The 14,393-nt window shown below is 40.0% G+C and overlaps 1 protein-coding gene across 8 annotated transcripts in view; it reads left to right on the forward strand.

Annotated features, from left to right (window-relative positions):
* PCNX1 (pecanex 1) overlaps window positions 1–9,251 on the forward strand; it is a 159,650-nt gene extending 150,399 nt beyond the window's left edge. For 6 of the 8 annotated variants that reach the window (XM_079768032.1, XM_079768033.1, XM_079768035.1 and 3 more), the window contains 5 exons: window positions 1,576–1,850; window positions 3,313–3,518; window positions 5,467–5,909; window positions 6,687–6,827; window positions 7,031–9,251. In XM_079768032.1, the coding sequence (XP_079624158.1) occupies window positions 1,576–1,850; window positions 3,313–3,518; window positions 5,467–5,909; window positions 6,687–6,827; window positions 7,031–7,171 (1,206 nt within the window). In that variant the 3' untranslated portion in view covers window positions 7,172–9,251. Of the gene's footprint in view, window positions 1–1,575; window positions 1,851–3,312; window positions 3,519–5,466; window positions 5,910–6,686; window positions 6,828–7,030 lie in introns of those variants that run through there. The other 2 variants (XM_079768034.1, XM_079768039.1) reach the window with 2 other exon arrangements.
* Window positions 9,252–14,393: the final 5,142 nt, after the last annotated feature.

Consider the following 14,393-nt stretch of genomic DNA (forward strand, 5'->3'; position numbering starts at 1 on the left):
CACCCCTAACTGCTCTCCCCTGCAGGTATGGTCTCCCCTCCAACTGCCCTCCCCTGCAGGCCTGGGTTTTCCCAAACTGCCCTCCCCTGCAGGCCTGGTCCCCCCACCTGCCCTCCCCTACAGGCCTTGTTACCCCTAACTGCCCTGTCCTGCAGGCTTGGTCCCCCCCAACTGCCCTTCCCTGCAGCCCCAGTTGCCCCCAACTTCCCTCCTCTGCCGGCCTGGTCACCCCTAACTGCCCTCCCTTGCAGGCCTGGTCCCTCCCAGCTGCCTTCCCCTGCTGGCCTGATCGCCCACAACTGCCCTCCCTTGCAGGCCTGATCCCTCCCATCTGCCCTCCCCTGCTGGCCATCTTGTGGCAGCCATCTTGTGTGTTGGAGTGACAGTCAATTTGCATATTACTCTTATATAGGATAGAGGCCTGGTGCATGGGTGGGGGCTGGCTGGTTTGCCCTGAAGGGTGTCCTGGATCAGGGTGGGAGTTCCCTTGGGGCATGGGGCGGCCTGGGCGAGGGGCCTATGGTGGTTTGCAGGCCGGCCACGCCCCCCGGCAGCCCAAGCATAGGCCAGAGCCGGCTGGAAACAGGTATCTGGGATTTATTTATCTTCTATAATTGAAACTTTGTAGCCTTGAGCCGAGGCCAGGGCAGGCCAGGGCGGGCGGGAAGCTTGGCTTCCTCCATTGACGGGGGCAACCCAAGCCTCCTGCTTGCTCCAGCTCCGTGGCCACCGCCATCTTGGGTGGGTTAATTTGCATACTCCTGATTGGCTGGTGGGCGTGGTTTGTGGGCATAGCGGAGGTACGGTCAATTCGCATGTTTCTCTTTTATTAGACAGGATAAGCACTTAACTTTATTTGTTTTGTCAATAATTTAGTCTGTCCTCTGACATTTTCTCATGTGCTAGAAAGCCTTAACATTTTTGCTTATTTCTATTTTGGTAGTTTTTAAATCTATTTAATTTGCTATTTGGGCAGAATCTCTTAAACATCAGCTCCATATTGCTAATATGATGGGATTCCTAGGTTGCAAAATAGTTCTGTAGCTTATACTAGCCAGTCAGTGGTTCACTTTAACATTTCCTTAGGCTTTGTGTTTTTTTATTGTTGTTGTTGTTAAACATCTTAGGACTTTAAGAGGCTTAATCTCTGAAATTTTATTTTGATAATTTATAAAGGTCATTTTTTTTACTACTTCATTTAATCAAGCCCCAAAGTCACAAACATCCTTTAAACTAGAAATATTGTTACTTCTGATTCTATAAAAAATATCTCATTTACAAAATTCAGTGCTTCACTGATTTGGAAAATGAAATGGACTTCATTTTACTTGGTATTTTTTTTTTTTTTAACTTGGTATTTTTATAAGACAGAGCAGAAGTCCTCTGTGCTTACTGTTTAACAGCCTGTGCATGACAATGGAAAATGGTTAACTCCTGTGTAGACGTGACCTATTTGTTTCCTGCCTTTCACAGTTGGTCATCATGCCTTTTGTATCTCTTCCATTTCTGCGCTTCTGTTTGTATGAATTTCATTCTTGGCCCCATGATCTAATTCCCATGTGATCTGGTTTTCAGGTGAATAAGGAATGTGTTCGAGGTCTTTGGGCGGGGCAACAGCAGGAGCTTGTATTTCTACGGAACCGTAACCCCGAGAGAGGTAGCATCCAAAATGCAAAGCAGGCTCTGAGAAACATGATAAACTCATCTTGTGATCAACCTATTGGCTACCCGATCTTTGTCTCACCCCTGACAACTTCTTACTCTGACAGCCACGAACAACTTAAAGAAATTCTTGGGGGACCTATCAGTTTGGGAAACATCAGAAACTTCATAGTGTCAACCTGGCACAGGTGAGCCACTGGGTGGTGGTGTATCCTGACCTTCGAGCTAGACAGTGTGCATTAGTGTCACCAGGAAAGTTTGTAGGGAAAATACACGTGCCACAGCACAATATAAATCTATTATATCTGAACTTCAGGAAGCAGAGACTGAGCATCTACTGTATATCTTAAGACTCTTATTAGGTAAATCTAATGTGCAGCTCTGGTGAAAAACCACTGCTGTAGCATTTAGTACAGTTTTGAATAGTTTCCTTTGTTTAATGTTTTTGACCTGTTTGCAGCATATTGCTGCTATTAGAATGTGTGGTCAGCAAACAGGACAAATTACTGAAAAGCATGAGGAACTTGTGCAAATTGATTGCTTTCTTCTATCTGTTGTATTCCGTTCCAGCAGTAGGGGGAGCACAGTGCATGTGGAAACTCCTGGTTGTACAGTGCAGAGATACTACTGCTATTTTCCCAATCCAGTCATCACTCCAAGCTCAGATCTGTAGTCTGTCTTCAGGAATGCACACGATGTTTTTCTCTGCATTTTGTCTAGGAAATTGTGGTGTATGGTGTAGGAACATATAATTTGATGACAAGTGAAGAAAAAAAAATCACAGAATATTATTTTCAATTTCTTAAGAGTTCATATCCTTAAATCAGAGCTTAAGAAAAATAGGATCTGGGATTAGAGCAATAAACTCTCAAGTAGGTGTTTTTAAATTCTTCTAGAAACACCCAACATTAAAGAGTAAGGTTTCACCATTTTAACACAGTCCCTGTCCACGCAGAAGGAAGAACACAAACTAGGGTAGTGTCAAAGAAATACACACACACACACACACACACATATATATATGTATATATATATGTATATTTGTATATATGTATATATATTATTTATTTATTTATTTATTTTTATTTTCCAAAAAATACATGTTGTGCTGGAATTGCCTTGTTTGTCTGGGACTGTGGGGTTTCCCAGGATGCAGGATTTTCAGTGCTTAAACCAAGACAGTGTGGGCAAACCAGGACAGTTGGTCCATGTTACACATAAAAAATAAACAAATGAAAGAAGGAAGAATCATTACAGCAGCTCCCTTCAGGTGTACTGCATCATAAGTTAGGTTTCACTTGAATACATAAGGTTTCAGCTGTTGCAGACTTCAGAGGCACTGAGTAGACACTGGCAAGAATTCTGTTTCCAGCTGTGATCTTAATGTCACAACTATTATGTGCAGTTCTTCCTGTAGTGTAGAAAGATGATAGAGTGTAGAACACTGAACCAATTGGGAAGTATCGAGGCAGTGAATATAAGAGAATATGAAAACAGAACAGACTTTTTGTTCCTAATATTGATTACACCTTAAAGACTTTCACAGGTGACCATTAGTAGCCATAAGCATTCAGAATACTAAAAAAGAATAAAGTACGTAACTAGAAGTGATCTTGGGGTAATGCTTCCTACTCTGGTTTTTGTTCCTAGGTTGAGGAAAGGTTGTGGGGCTGGATGTAACAGTGGTGGCAATATTGAAGATTCTGATCCTGGAGGGGGAACTTCTTGCATTAGCAACAACGCAACAATTGCCAACGACCCCCACAGCACCGTGTCCCAAGGGAGCATCGCAAACACAGGCCGGGGGTCTGGAGCAGGACTCCACCCGCCCGGCACGGCTTATCCTCCAACACTCGGTAATGTGCAGCAAAATTATGTGAGCAATGTTAACCTCTCAGTTGTGGGGCTCAGTGAGTATACATACTATCTACTTGGAAATATATAAATAGAACATTTTATTTGATTCACAGTTGGACATTATCCTATTTGTTTATAATCGGTTTATGTATATAAGTATATATTATTTGAAATATTTCTTTGAAAGCCCATTTTTAAAGGCTAATAATATTAAATTAACATAATTTATTCAACTTCTCTCCTTTTGGACAATGATTTGGTTTCTTCTGAATGTTGTAATAATCTTTATATCTTTGTAATCACATACTATTTTTGTAGGCTGGAAACTTTAAAAATGGAACCACTAAGTCAAAGTCTATGAGAATATTTAAGACTCATGATATATCATGCTGAAAATCTTTCCAGAAAGTTTTTTTTACCAATTGTGTATTCTTACCAGTCATGCATAGGAATGCCCATCTGGTAAACTTTCCACCAGCTTTGAGTGTTACCAGGTCCCACCTCGCTCCCTGCATGCTCAGAGGGACAGGAGAGAGGGTGGTCTTTAATTTCTTACTTTAATTTGCATTGCTCTGATTTCTGAGATTGGAAGCTTTTAAATGAGATTATCAGCTGTTCCTCTTTCTAAAGTGCCCTTTAAGTGTCTTGCCCATTTTTCTATTCGCTTACCTTTTCTCATTTATATTTGAATATTCTGATTTGAACTCTGTCAGTTTTCCATACTACAAATGTCTTTTCCATTGTCTCTTGGCTTTCCATTCCCTTCCTGTGAAGAGTGGCTTGCTGCCTTTTGATGAGATGTTCTTAATTTTAGTGTAGAGCAATTTACTGATCTTTTATACTTAGTGCTTTTTGTATCCTATTTAAGAAAAATTATAAATTTTCTACAGGCAGTGTAGCTTGACATTGGAATAGATTGTGAGGGTATTAATACTATACTTTGAGAAATAGTTCCAAATATTTCATTTTTTCATTCCATGAGGTATTTTTTTTTTTTTTACTAATTTATCTTTTTTTTAAATATATTTTTATTGATTTCAGAGAGGAAGGAAGAGGGAGAGAGAGAGAGATAGAAACATCCATGATGAGAGAGAATCATGGATCGGTTGCCTCCTGCAAGTCCCCCACTGGGGATTGAGCCCACAACCCAGGCATATGCCCTGGGTGGGGATCGAACCGTGACCTTTTGGTTCATAGATTGATGCTGAACCATTGAGCCACACTGCTGGGCTATAATTATTTTCTAATAATATTCACATCACTATGAGCCAGGAAAAGGACAAATCCGAAGAATCATATTAAATCATTTGAAAAAGGACACAGAAAAACCTATGCAGTATCACTGGTAATTCATAGTTATAAGTAATCCCTTAATATCTATGAAGATTATAGTGTCATTGATAGGCACTGCAGCTTGTCATTGGAATAGATTGTGAGGGTATTAATACTATACTTTGAGAAATAGTTGTAGAACTTGCCACGTAATAGATCCTTACTAATATTTCCATGAAATATCTCATTTCTGATTAAAGAAGAATTCTTATTATTCTAAAACAGCGGTCGCCAGCCTTTCGGACCTCATGGACCACCAGTGGTCCTTGGACCACCAGTAGGTGACCATTGTTCTAAAATATATCTGTGAAACTTACAGGATTTATCCCAACCTTAAATCCTGATATTTACTGTAAATTATTTGGTCATCTTTCTTTTGCCTCAAAATTTGAATTTTAAAATGCTTCAGCAAATTAAATTAATGTTACAAAAACCGTACAAGAAAACAGATCTCAGATATTTATTTCTTTTTAACAATTTTGAATTTTTAGGAATAAGTGTAAAATTCAAGTAATTGCTTAAGGGAGAAAGTGTTAGAAGCTACAAAAAACAAAAACAAGAAAAGAACTGTTGGACTCACTCCGCTTAGAATGCGTGCTATTGTCTGTCCCCTAGGCACGAGCCACAGCGCTCACTCTGTGCAGTCCGGCCTGGTCAGACAGTCCCCAGCGCGGGCCTCCGTAGCCAGCCAGTCTTCCTGCTGCCACAGCAGCCGGCACTCGTCCCTCCGGATGTCCACCACAGGGTTTGTGCCCTGTCGGCGCTCCTCTACCAGTCAGATATCGCTTCGAAACTTACCGTCCTCCATCCAGTCCCGCCTCTCCATGGTGAACCAGATGGAGCCCTCCAGTCAGAGCGGCATGGCCTGTGTGCACCATGGCCTGCCTTCTTCCAGCAGCTCCAGCCAAAGCATCCCGGCCTGCAAGCATCACACTCTCGTGGGCTTTCTTGGGACAGATGGGGGCCAGAGCAGTGCTGCTGATGCACCGCCAGGCAACACCTTAAGTCCTGCCAATAATGCACACGCCAAAAAGGGGGAGGTGATTTACAGAGTCCAGGTGAGTAAGCCCAGGTTCTTCCTGCACTGTTTCTCTTACGCATTTGTTTTTATTTCCTGTTGGTTGAGTGAAGGACTCTGGTAAAAACCATCTCATATTACTTAGTCTGAAGACTAGAACATTTCTGCCAGTGTGTAACTGAAAGCAAGCACTTCTTCAGTGGTGATCCCGCCCAGCTGCGGTTGTGTGGCCATTTCAGAAGGTCTACCAATAGGCTGAAAGGAATTTGGGAGGTGGCTCTTTAGATTGTTTTTTATTCCATTACTAGAGGCCCAGTGCCCAAATTCATGCACCAGTGGGGTCCCTTGGCCTGGCCTGCGGGATCGGGCCAAAACTGGCTCTCCAACATCCCCTGAGGGGTCTCAGATTGCGAGAGAGCGCAGGCCAGGCCAAGGGACTCCACTGGTGCACGATTGGAGCCGGGGAAGGACTGCAGGTGGGCTCCAGGGTGTGTCTGGCCTGTCTCGCTCAGTCCTGATTGGCCGAACCCCAGCAACAAGCTAACCTACCAGTTGGAGCGTCTGCCCCCTGGTGGTCAGTGCATGTCATAGCGAGCAGTTGAGCGGCCTTAGCATATCATTAGCATATTACGCTTTGATTAGTTGAACGGCCGACAGAACGGCCAGACACTTAGCATATTAAGCTTTTATTATATAGGATAGGCAGTAGAGAACTTGAGACACAAAGAGTCCTCTGAAATTTTGTTTGGGATTATATAATTTTTCATCTTCAAGAGAAAAATTAATTGGAAATGATCTATATTTATTTACAATATAGATTGTGGATCCCAGTCAAATTCTGGATGGGATCAACCTGTCAAAAAGGAAAGAGCTGCAGTGGCCTGATGAGGGCATTCGGTTGAAAGCTGGGAGAAACAGCTGGAAAGACTGGACTCCTCAGGAGGGTATGGAAGGCCATGTAAGTTTTCTTATGAAGCTGGCTGCCTGGTCCTCTGACTGTTTTGTAGCCTGGCTGACTTGTATGCATGTTTTTAATTGACTTATGTCCTTATGTTTAATTATCTCAGAGAATTGCTACCTCTAGTCTTAAGTGAAGGCAAGAGCTCGTGAGCATGTTCAAGGTCTCTGCCACTAACGTATTGTTTCATTCTGAACCACTAGGTGATTCACCGATGGGTGCCTTGCAGCAGAGACCCAGGTACTAGGTCCCACATCGACAAGACAGTACTTCTGGTCCAGATTGATGATAAATACGTGACTGTGGTCGAAACCGGGGTACTAGAACTTGGGGCTGAAGTGTGAGCCAGTGTTGTGTAACTACGTTTCTTGCCCCTGTCAATTCTGAGATGTTGGAGAAAGAGAGGCGACAGCAGAGGATGCCTGCAGGGATCGTTCCATCCCAAAAGGAGAGACCTCAACACAGATTGGGCTTGGCTAAGCACCTCTCCTTCGCCCTGACTCCTGTCACTGTCTTCATCCCCAAATAAAGCTAAAATATTTTTTTAAGTTAGCTGCTGAGAAAACATTTTGCATGAAGGATCAAGTTCTGTTAAAATACATCCTTTAAAAGTTTTTTCATATTCATTGCCTATGCTTTAAATCAACCAACTCTTGATTTCTAAACTACGCCGATCTTATATTTTCTAATTTCTTTGCCAAAAATAATTGCCATGTTTTGTTATAGAACATGAAATCCATTTACTTTGACTTTTAAAAACAGATCCGTGTAGAAACCTTCAGTTGGACATAAAAGCAGTATAAAGGCTTAATGTACAGTGAGAGACTATGAACAGACATATTTATCTTATTCCTTGAGCGCTAAAAACTTTAATGAAGAAAAACTGCACTAATTTTTTACAACAATGCACTAAAATCTGAGATTTCTCAGAACATTTATTTATATATAAAAATAAAATACCATTATTTAAATTGACTTTGGGATTAACCCCTTTCCCTCCCTTATAAACATACGTATCAGGAACTATGCTGCCCAGTACATTGGAGTCTGTCTTTAAAATGAATACTAAATCTCGAGAGAATAGCGTCATGATTGACATTTCCCAGAGCCAGTGGTCAGTGAGTGGGTCCTGCGCACCCTGCCAGCTCCCGAGTCCGCATCGCGGGTGAGCTCCAGCGGTGGGTCCCAGGTCCTCGCTGCTGTCCATCCGCACACTCTCGGGGCCAATCGTGGGAAGAAAACACTTGTGCTTTTCAAAGAAGATGAGTGTCCAGGAATTCAAAGAGAGGATTGATTGATTGCTTTTTATTTTAAGAGTTCTTAGCTCTTGAAGTTATTTACATGCAGTTCAGTTAATCAAGTAAAATTTTTTCAAACAAAATTATCCAGATGGTGCAGTTCTTATTGTTATATCCCTCTTTAATAACTTCTTTAATTTTTCTCTCCTTTTTCTATTACTTGAATTTTATTTCCTGTAATTTATAGTGTTTAGCTGTAATTTGAAATATTTATAACTGTAAATTGACTTAATTCATATGTTGTCTCATAACGTAAATTTTATTTTTTTAAATGCATGTATTCAGGGAAATTTATATGATTTACAATTGGGCTGGGTGGGAACTGCAATTTAGATTTGTCAACTGTTGGCATTTTTAAAATCCTTCTGAAAATCTTCCCTTGTTAAGTGGAAAAGAAGACTACGTTTCTCCTGAGCGTTTAAGAGCAGCCGTCTTTCTGCCGCCTAAATGGACAGTCAGAAGGAGGTGAAATCTTCATCAAGCATTCTATGTGATCTAGTATGTCCAAAGTATTACTGTTTCAGCCTGAGGCGCTAGCCCATTGCAAGTACTCACTAGCCACTGTGCCTAGTGGCTACTGTACTGGACATCATGGGTTTAAAGTATCTTTTTTTTGAGGTGACAGGAGAGAGAAGCTGTTTTTCCTACTAATTGTAATATAGATCTTACAGTGTAGCATAACACTTCAGTGGAAGGAGTGAGAACTAAGGAAGGAAATAAATAAATGCTTCTTACTGCATTTCCACTCAAAATCTATTTTTCCTTTTTCTAATTTAACATTCTTGTGGTTATTCAGGACCCAATGTGCCTTGTGTTAACATTTCCAGACTTCACACTTTGTAAAATTTACTGTTTAAAAACATTTGTCAAATGATTTTCTAAACCTTTGAGCAAAGGTACCCTTTCTAAATTGATCAATCAAAATGTGTTTCCCTGATACTGTCACTCTATTCTGTATTTGCCCTTTTTTTGGCAGTTCTGTAGTATGCCATTAAAGTTCAGGCTCTTTTTTCTTTATGAAAATATATATGCTTACCTATGTATATTTATTTAAAATCTCACAGGAATTTTGCTCCCTATTGCCTGTCCCCTTTCTGAAATAAATGTGATCTTTTTATGGTCGTTACTTCGGTGAGAAGATAAGTATTAAATGCTACTAAATACTAATATTTAGTATTAAGTGGAAAATAATTCACTTTCCTACATACACACACAGAAAATCTGAATTGCAGATGATTCAGTCAGAATGGCTAGAATTACTTTTATTCCTAGCCCCCCACCTCCTACCCCCAATGATAAACACACTCCTAAAAGTCAGATTTCAAATGCCAGACTAAATTTTATATGGAACACATATATTGCATCTTGATTTGGGGTAGCAACTAGTGGACATTTTCCTCAAAAGTTGGATTTTGTTATCAGATAGCCCTTTAGTGAAGTTTTATGAATCAGGAACCCTGTTCTTCTTTTTTAAGCCTAAAATGGGTAGTCTTTTACACATTATAGTACTTTTCTAATAACTGCATTAGGGGAAATGGTGATAAATGAAGAAATTTATTTCTTAACAATAATTTGGCCTAAATTATTAAATAGGAATATACATACTTCAGTTAAATTGATTATACATTTCTTATTCTACCCCCACCCTTCAGAATAGTGAGCCGTTTCGATTCCCTGCTTCACATTTTTATTAATGTGTGAGACCAGCAGACATAATTAGTGTCTTTACTTCACAGTTGCAAAACTTCCAGAGTTCCATAAGTTGAAAGTAAAAGTATGAAATTAAAACACTAGTATTTTATTTATTTCCTTTAAGTAGAGTTTCATTAATACCTTTTGTTGTTGTTTGATTTTAGTTTTTCCCCCTTTGAAAGGGAGTCCTGGACTATGTATAATTATTAGCTTCTCTTCTCGTTTCCTCTCATTCAGTGGTAAAAATAATTTCGTGACGCAAAATTAAGCTTTTAGTTAATCTTTCAGCTTATAAATTGGTGTGAGCCCTCTTTTTACACCATGTTTTCAATACTTGATAAGACTTTAAATGGTCACTTTTTTCTAAAGAACCAATTTTTTTTTAAAGAACCTAGATTAATATGTTGATATTTAAGGGGCTTGGGAGAGTAGGTGGTAAGACTGTATATTTTTATGGTAAAAGGAGATTAGCTACCTTTCAGGAAATTAGTGAACAACCTTCATCCGTGTTCTGCCTTCTTTGAGTTTCCATTACTGGAAGGTTAACTTCCATTAGGTTTGAAGTATTTTTAAAGGTATTTCAAGTATATCTGAGATACTTCTAGTAATCTTTGAAACAGAAGTAGACAGTGTTTCTGTTATGAGATAAGGAAAATTCCTCTGTACTAAGTGTCAGGCAATGAAAATACAAGTCTTTATGTAGGAAACTACATCTCATTAAGAAGATGTTAACTGTCTTTCTGGGTTGGTTTATTATTAAATTTTGTATCAAAATACAAAGAACAGCCTCAGATCTAGGCAAGGGTAGCTTGCTTATCCTTAATAAATTCTGCCTTGCGTCTGAGCAGCAGCCTCTGCCTCCGAGAAAACCTTCATTTGGTGGATGGCTGCATTGAGTCGTTCATCCAGAACAGGGTCTTTATGATTTGCCCAGAATCTAAAATTACATTTTTCTTTTAGTTAACTTTCAAAAATCCTTCCTCCTAAATATGTGGCTTGAGAAAAAGATGACAGTAATATAGAATGAGGATTCTTTGAGTTTATATTTACTAGCTGCTAAACTGCAACCCAGGGTGTTCATTGCTTTTGTGTTCGTTTTCATGGCTTTTTCATGAGTAGGGACAAAGGCCCCCTCCCGTTATTTTTAAGTCCTCAGTCTTCATTCTTAGTTTTGTTGTTGTTGTTTTTTATAGAGTAATGTGATAATATAAAATTACTTTGCCTGGACACAAATGAGATATAAAACTTCAATGTTTATTTAGAGGCTTTTCCTTCCATTCCAAGAAGTGTGGGGAGAATAATGAATGTTGGTGAGGGCCGAGATGATACTTGGAGCCTGCTACTGGACTTGCGGCTTCCTGTTTCAGGCACAGGGAGAAAGTGAGTTCTGTTGATCTGAAAAAAGGAAAATTAGTTATCACTATGTATTTGTGCACCCTACATTTCAATGTTACATTGGATATGCATAGTGGGGTTTTTTTTTTAAGTAGTAGAAAACCAGCTTCTCTTTGTTTCTCTTTTTTAAAAAATATAGCTGATATACATCTAGGCCTCATTTTTAACTTGTTAAGATATTTAGGTAAGAGCTGTGGTTGAAAAGGAATTTATTATACAAATAGTTCTGGCAGGTGTGTGAATGGGGCATTAATTTTGCTTAAAAACGGAAGTATGATTTCTGATTTGAGTCACCTCATCAAAATAATCTGTAAAGACTTACGTGTGATAAGAATTTCTTTCAGTTGTTCTCTTTCTGGATTAGAGTAGGTAAGTAGGTGAGCTGAACTTCATTATCTGCCGTTTTACGGAAGCCGCGTATCACTCTTTGGGGAACCAGGGCTGACAGTCATCACAGGGTCGGTGGCAGCTCTGTTCTGAGACTTACCCTATTCTATAAGATTTACTTCCCTTCTAAGGCCTCAGCTCTACACCTGACAGCTTGTGATTCCGTGGAGGCAGGCTAAGGAACAAGGGTCATCTAAGGTTGTGGTCAGGGTGAAGAGGGTGTTACTAGCACAGATGGGGTGATAACCTGGAACTCAAGACAGGAGCAGTGAGAATGACTGGGGCTTAATGTCATTGTGGTTCAGCAAGATTTTCTAAATTATGAAGCTTGATTCTACAACCAAAATTATAGCAATGGGGGCACAATCATGTCTGCTTATGCTTTTTAAAAGCTTGTAGTTTAAATAAAAATAAATAGTAAAAACTGATTACCTGAGCCCTATACGAGTCTGGCAGTGCGCTCTGCCTGAGGAAGTGGCAGGAGGATCCTGGGAATGACGGGAAAGGCAGATGTGAGGAAGGCAATGGCCTTCTCTGTCTGGTCGCGGGCTCCGAAGGGGTTCATTGCCTCTACCAGCATCCAGTGTAAACCCGAGATGAGAATATGTACTCACGTGTGTGTGTGAGTGTGTGTGTGTGTGTGTGTGAGTGTGAGTGTTTGTTATTCTAAACAGTTTGTAAATATTGCAGTTGTTTAAAATGGAAAATAAAAGCTGAGATTGTATTTTTTTCTTTGCAAATATATTGCATCAAAAATACAGTATTGACAGTGGATAAAACACTGAGGAAATAAAATTTTTTCCATTTTGCCTTTTGTCCATTTTTGTCAAACTAAGAAAAATTAGCATGTGCCAAATTAAATTCTGCATAATATATTTTAAAAACATGTGCTTGGTTCTGAAATAATCATTTGAAATAATCATTTGAAACATTTGGCCTATAAACAGGTGATTCATCTTACAATAGAAATGTACATAATTCAAAATGTATCATAGAGGTAGGCCAGACTCCTCAGCTAAAACTCGTAAACCAATGAAAGATACACGGATCTCAGCAATATTCTGCATGCCCGCAGTATCTGATTAAAATGCAGTCACATTATTTATTATTTAAAAATCAGTATTTCCTTTTCAGTCACAACACCATGGGTTTGTCCATGTTTTCTTTTCAGGCAGTTATTCGACTCCTATATCAGATGTGGCTCACTGAGTGGTGTAGCTGCGGTAACAGCAGACAGACAGCTGGTGCAGGGTCCTTTTCCAGCACCAAGTTTAACCTGTTAGTTTGTTCTAAATGGAACAAAATCCCCATTGATAGCCTAAGCACTGAAATGTGTTCCGGGTAAAAGCTAAGTGAACTGTTACCTGTTTTTTCTTTCTTTTTTTGAGCTGGGAGGGGTATTTAGAGAAATAAAGTGGTTTAATTACTGGAAACCAATCAGTCCACATGCTTATGATTCATTTTGTGTGACCGTAGACCTTTTCTTGGAAAACCTGGGGCCAGAGGACAGGTGTCAAAAGTAGCTTCATTGTGGTAATACCTTTTCCTCTGGGAACCAGAAGACTATCCAGTTCCACAAGTTCCAACACATCTCTAGTTGATACCTCTGTTTGTCAACCTCTATGTCACCCTCTGGAGAGCAAGTCGGAAAGGAAACCTATAGGCAATCGGGGTCACGGGTGAGAAGGCCAAAGAAATGGCAAGTCCTGAAACGGGACAGCTTCTGTGTCGCCCGTGGAGGAGGGTACGGCATAACCACCAAGGCAGCCGGCTCCTCGGCTCCTCTGCGCATGGCCACGCTGCAAGCCTGATGGAAAGGGAACGTTGGGCCTCAGGAATACAAGACCCTCACTCAGCCCTGCTCTTCTAGACAGCACAGAAGGTCAAGTCGAGTTTAAGATGTATTTTTTTCATAATGAACTTTTCATCAGCATTATTTTGTAGCTACAGTTGCACAAAGTGTTTTAGATGGAGTAAGACGACATAAGAGGTAGAATTCATGTGGGGAGAGAGAGGTTCCAGAGGGAGGCAGATCGCCTATCCAACTATGATTGGCTTTTGGGTTTGTAAGTTACTACTTAAATTTGATTTTGTCAGAACCAAAGTTTTTTTTAGAAACCTGATATTTTTTCAGAACCTGAATTAACTTCAGAACCAACTAATAATAAAACTTAATATCCAAAATTTATAAAGAACTTCTAAAACTCAACACCAAGAAAATCCAATTAAAAAATGGGCAAAGGACCTAAATAGGCACTTCTCTCAAGAGAACATACTTACGGCACATGAACATACAACAGACATGAAAAGATGCTCAAGATCTCAAGTCATCAGAGAAATGCAAAATTAAAACCACAATGAGCACCTCACACCTGTCAGAATGGCTCTAATCAATAAATTAACCAGTGCTGGCGAGGATATGGAGAAAAGGGAACCCTCGTGCACTATTGGGCATGCAGACTGGTGCAGACACTGTGGAAAACAGTATGGAGTTCCTTCAAAAAACTTAAAAATGGAACTGCCTTGTGACCTAGCAATTCCACTTCTGGGAATATATCTAAAGATACCCACACACTGATTCAAAATAATATATGCGCCCCTATGTTCACAGCAGCGTTCTTTACAATAACCAAGATCTGGCAACAGCCCAAGTGCCCATCAGTAGATGAGTGGATGAAAAAATTTACACAATGGAATACAACTCGACTGTAAAAAAGAAGGACATCTTACCTTTTGTAACAGCATGGATGGACCTGGAGAGTATTATGCTAAGTGTAATAAACCTGTCAAAGAA

This window comes from Cnephaeus nilssonii, assembly GCF_951640355.1.
Source record: "Cnephaeus nilssonii genome assembly, chromosome: 4".
NCBI lineage: Eukaryota > Metazoa > Chordata > Mammalia > Chiroptera > Vespertilionidae > Cnephaeus > Cnephaeus nilssonii.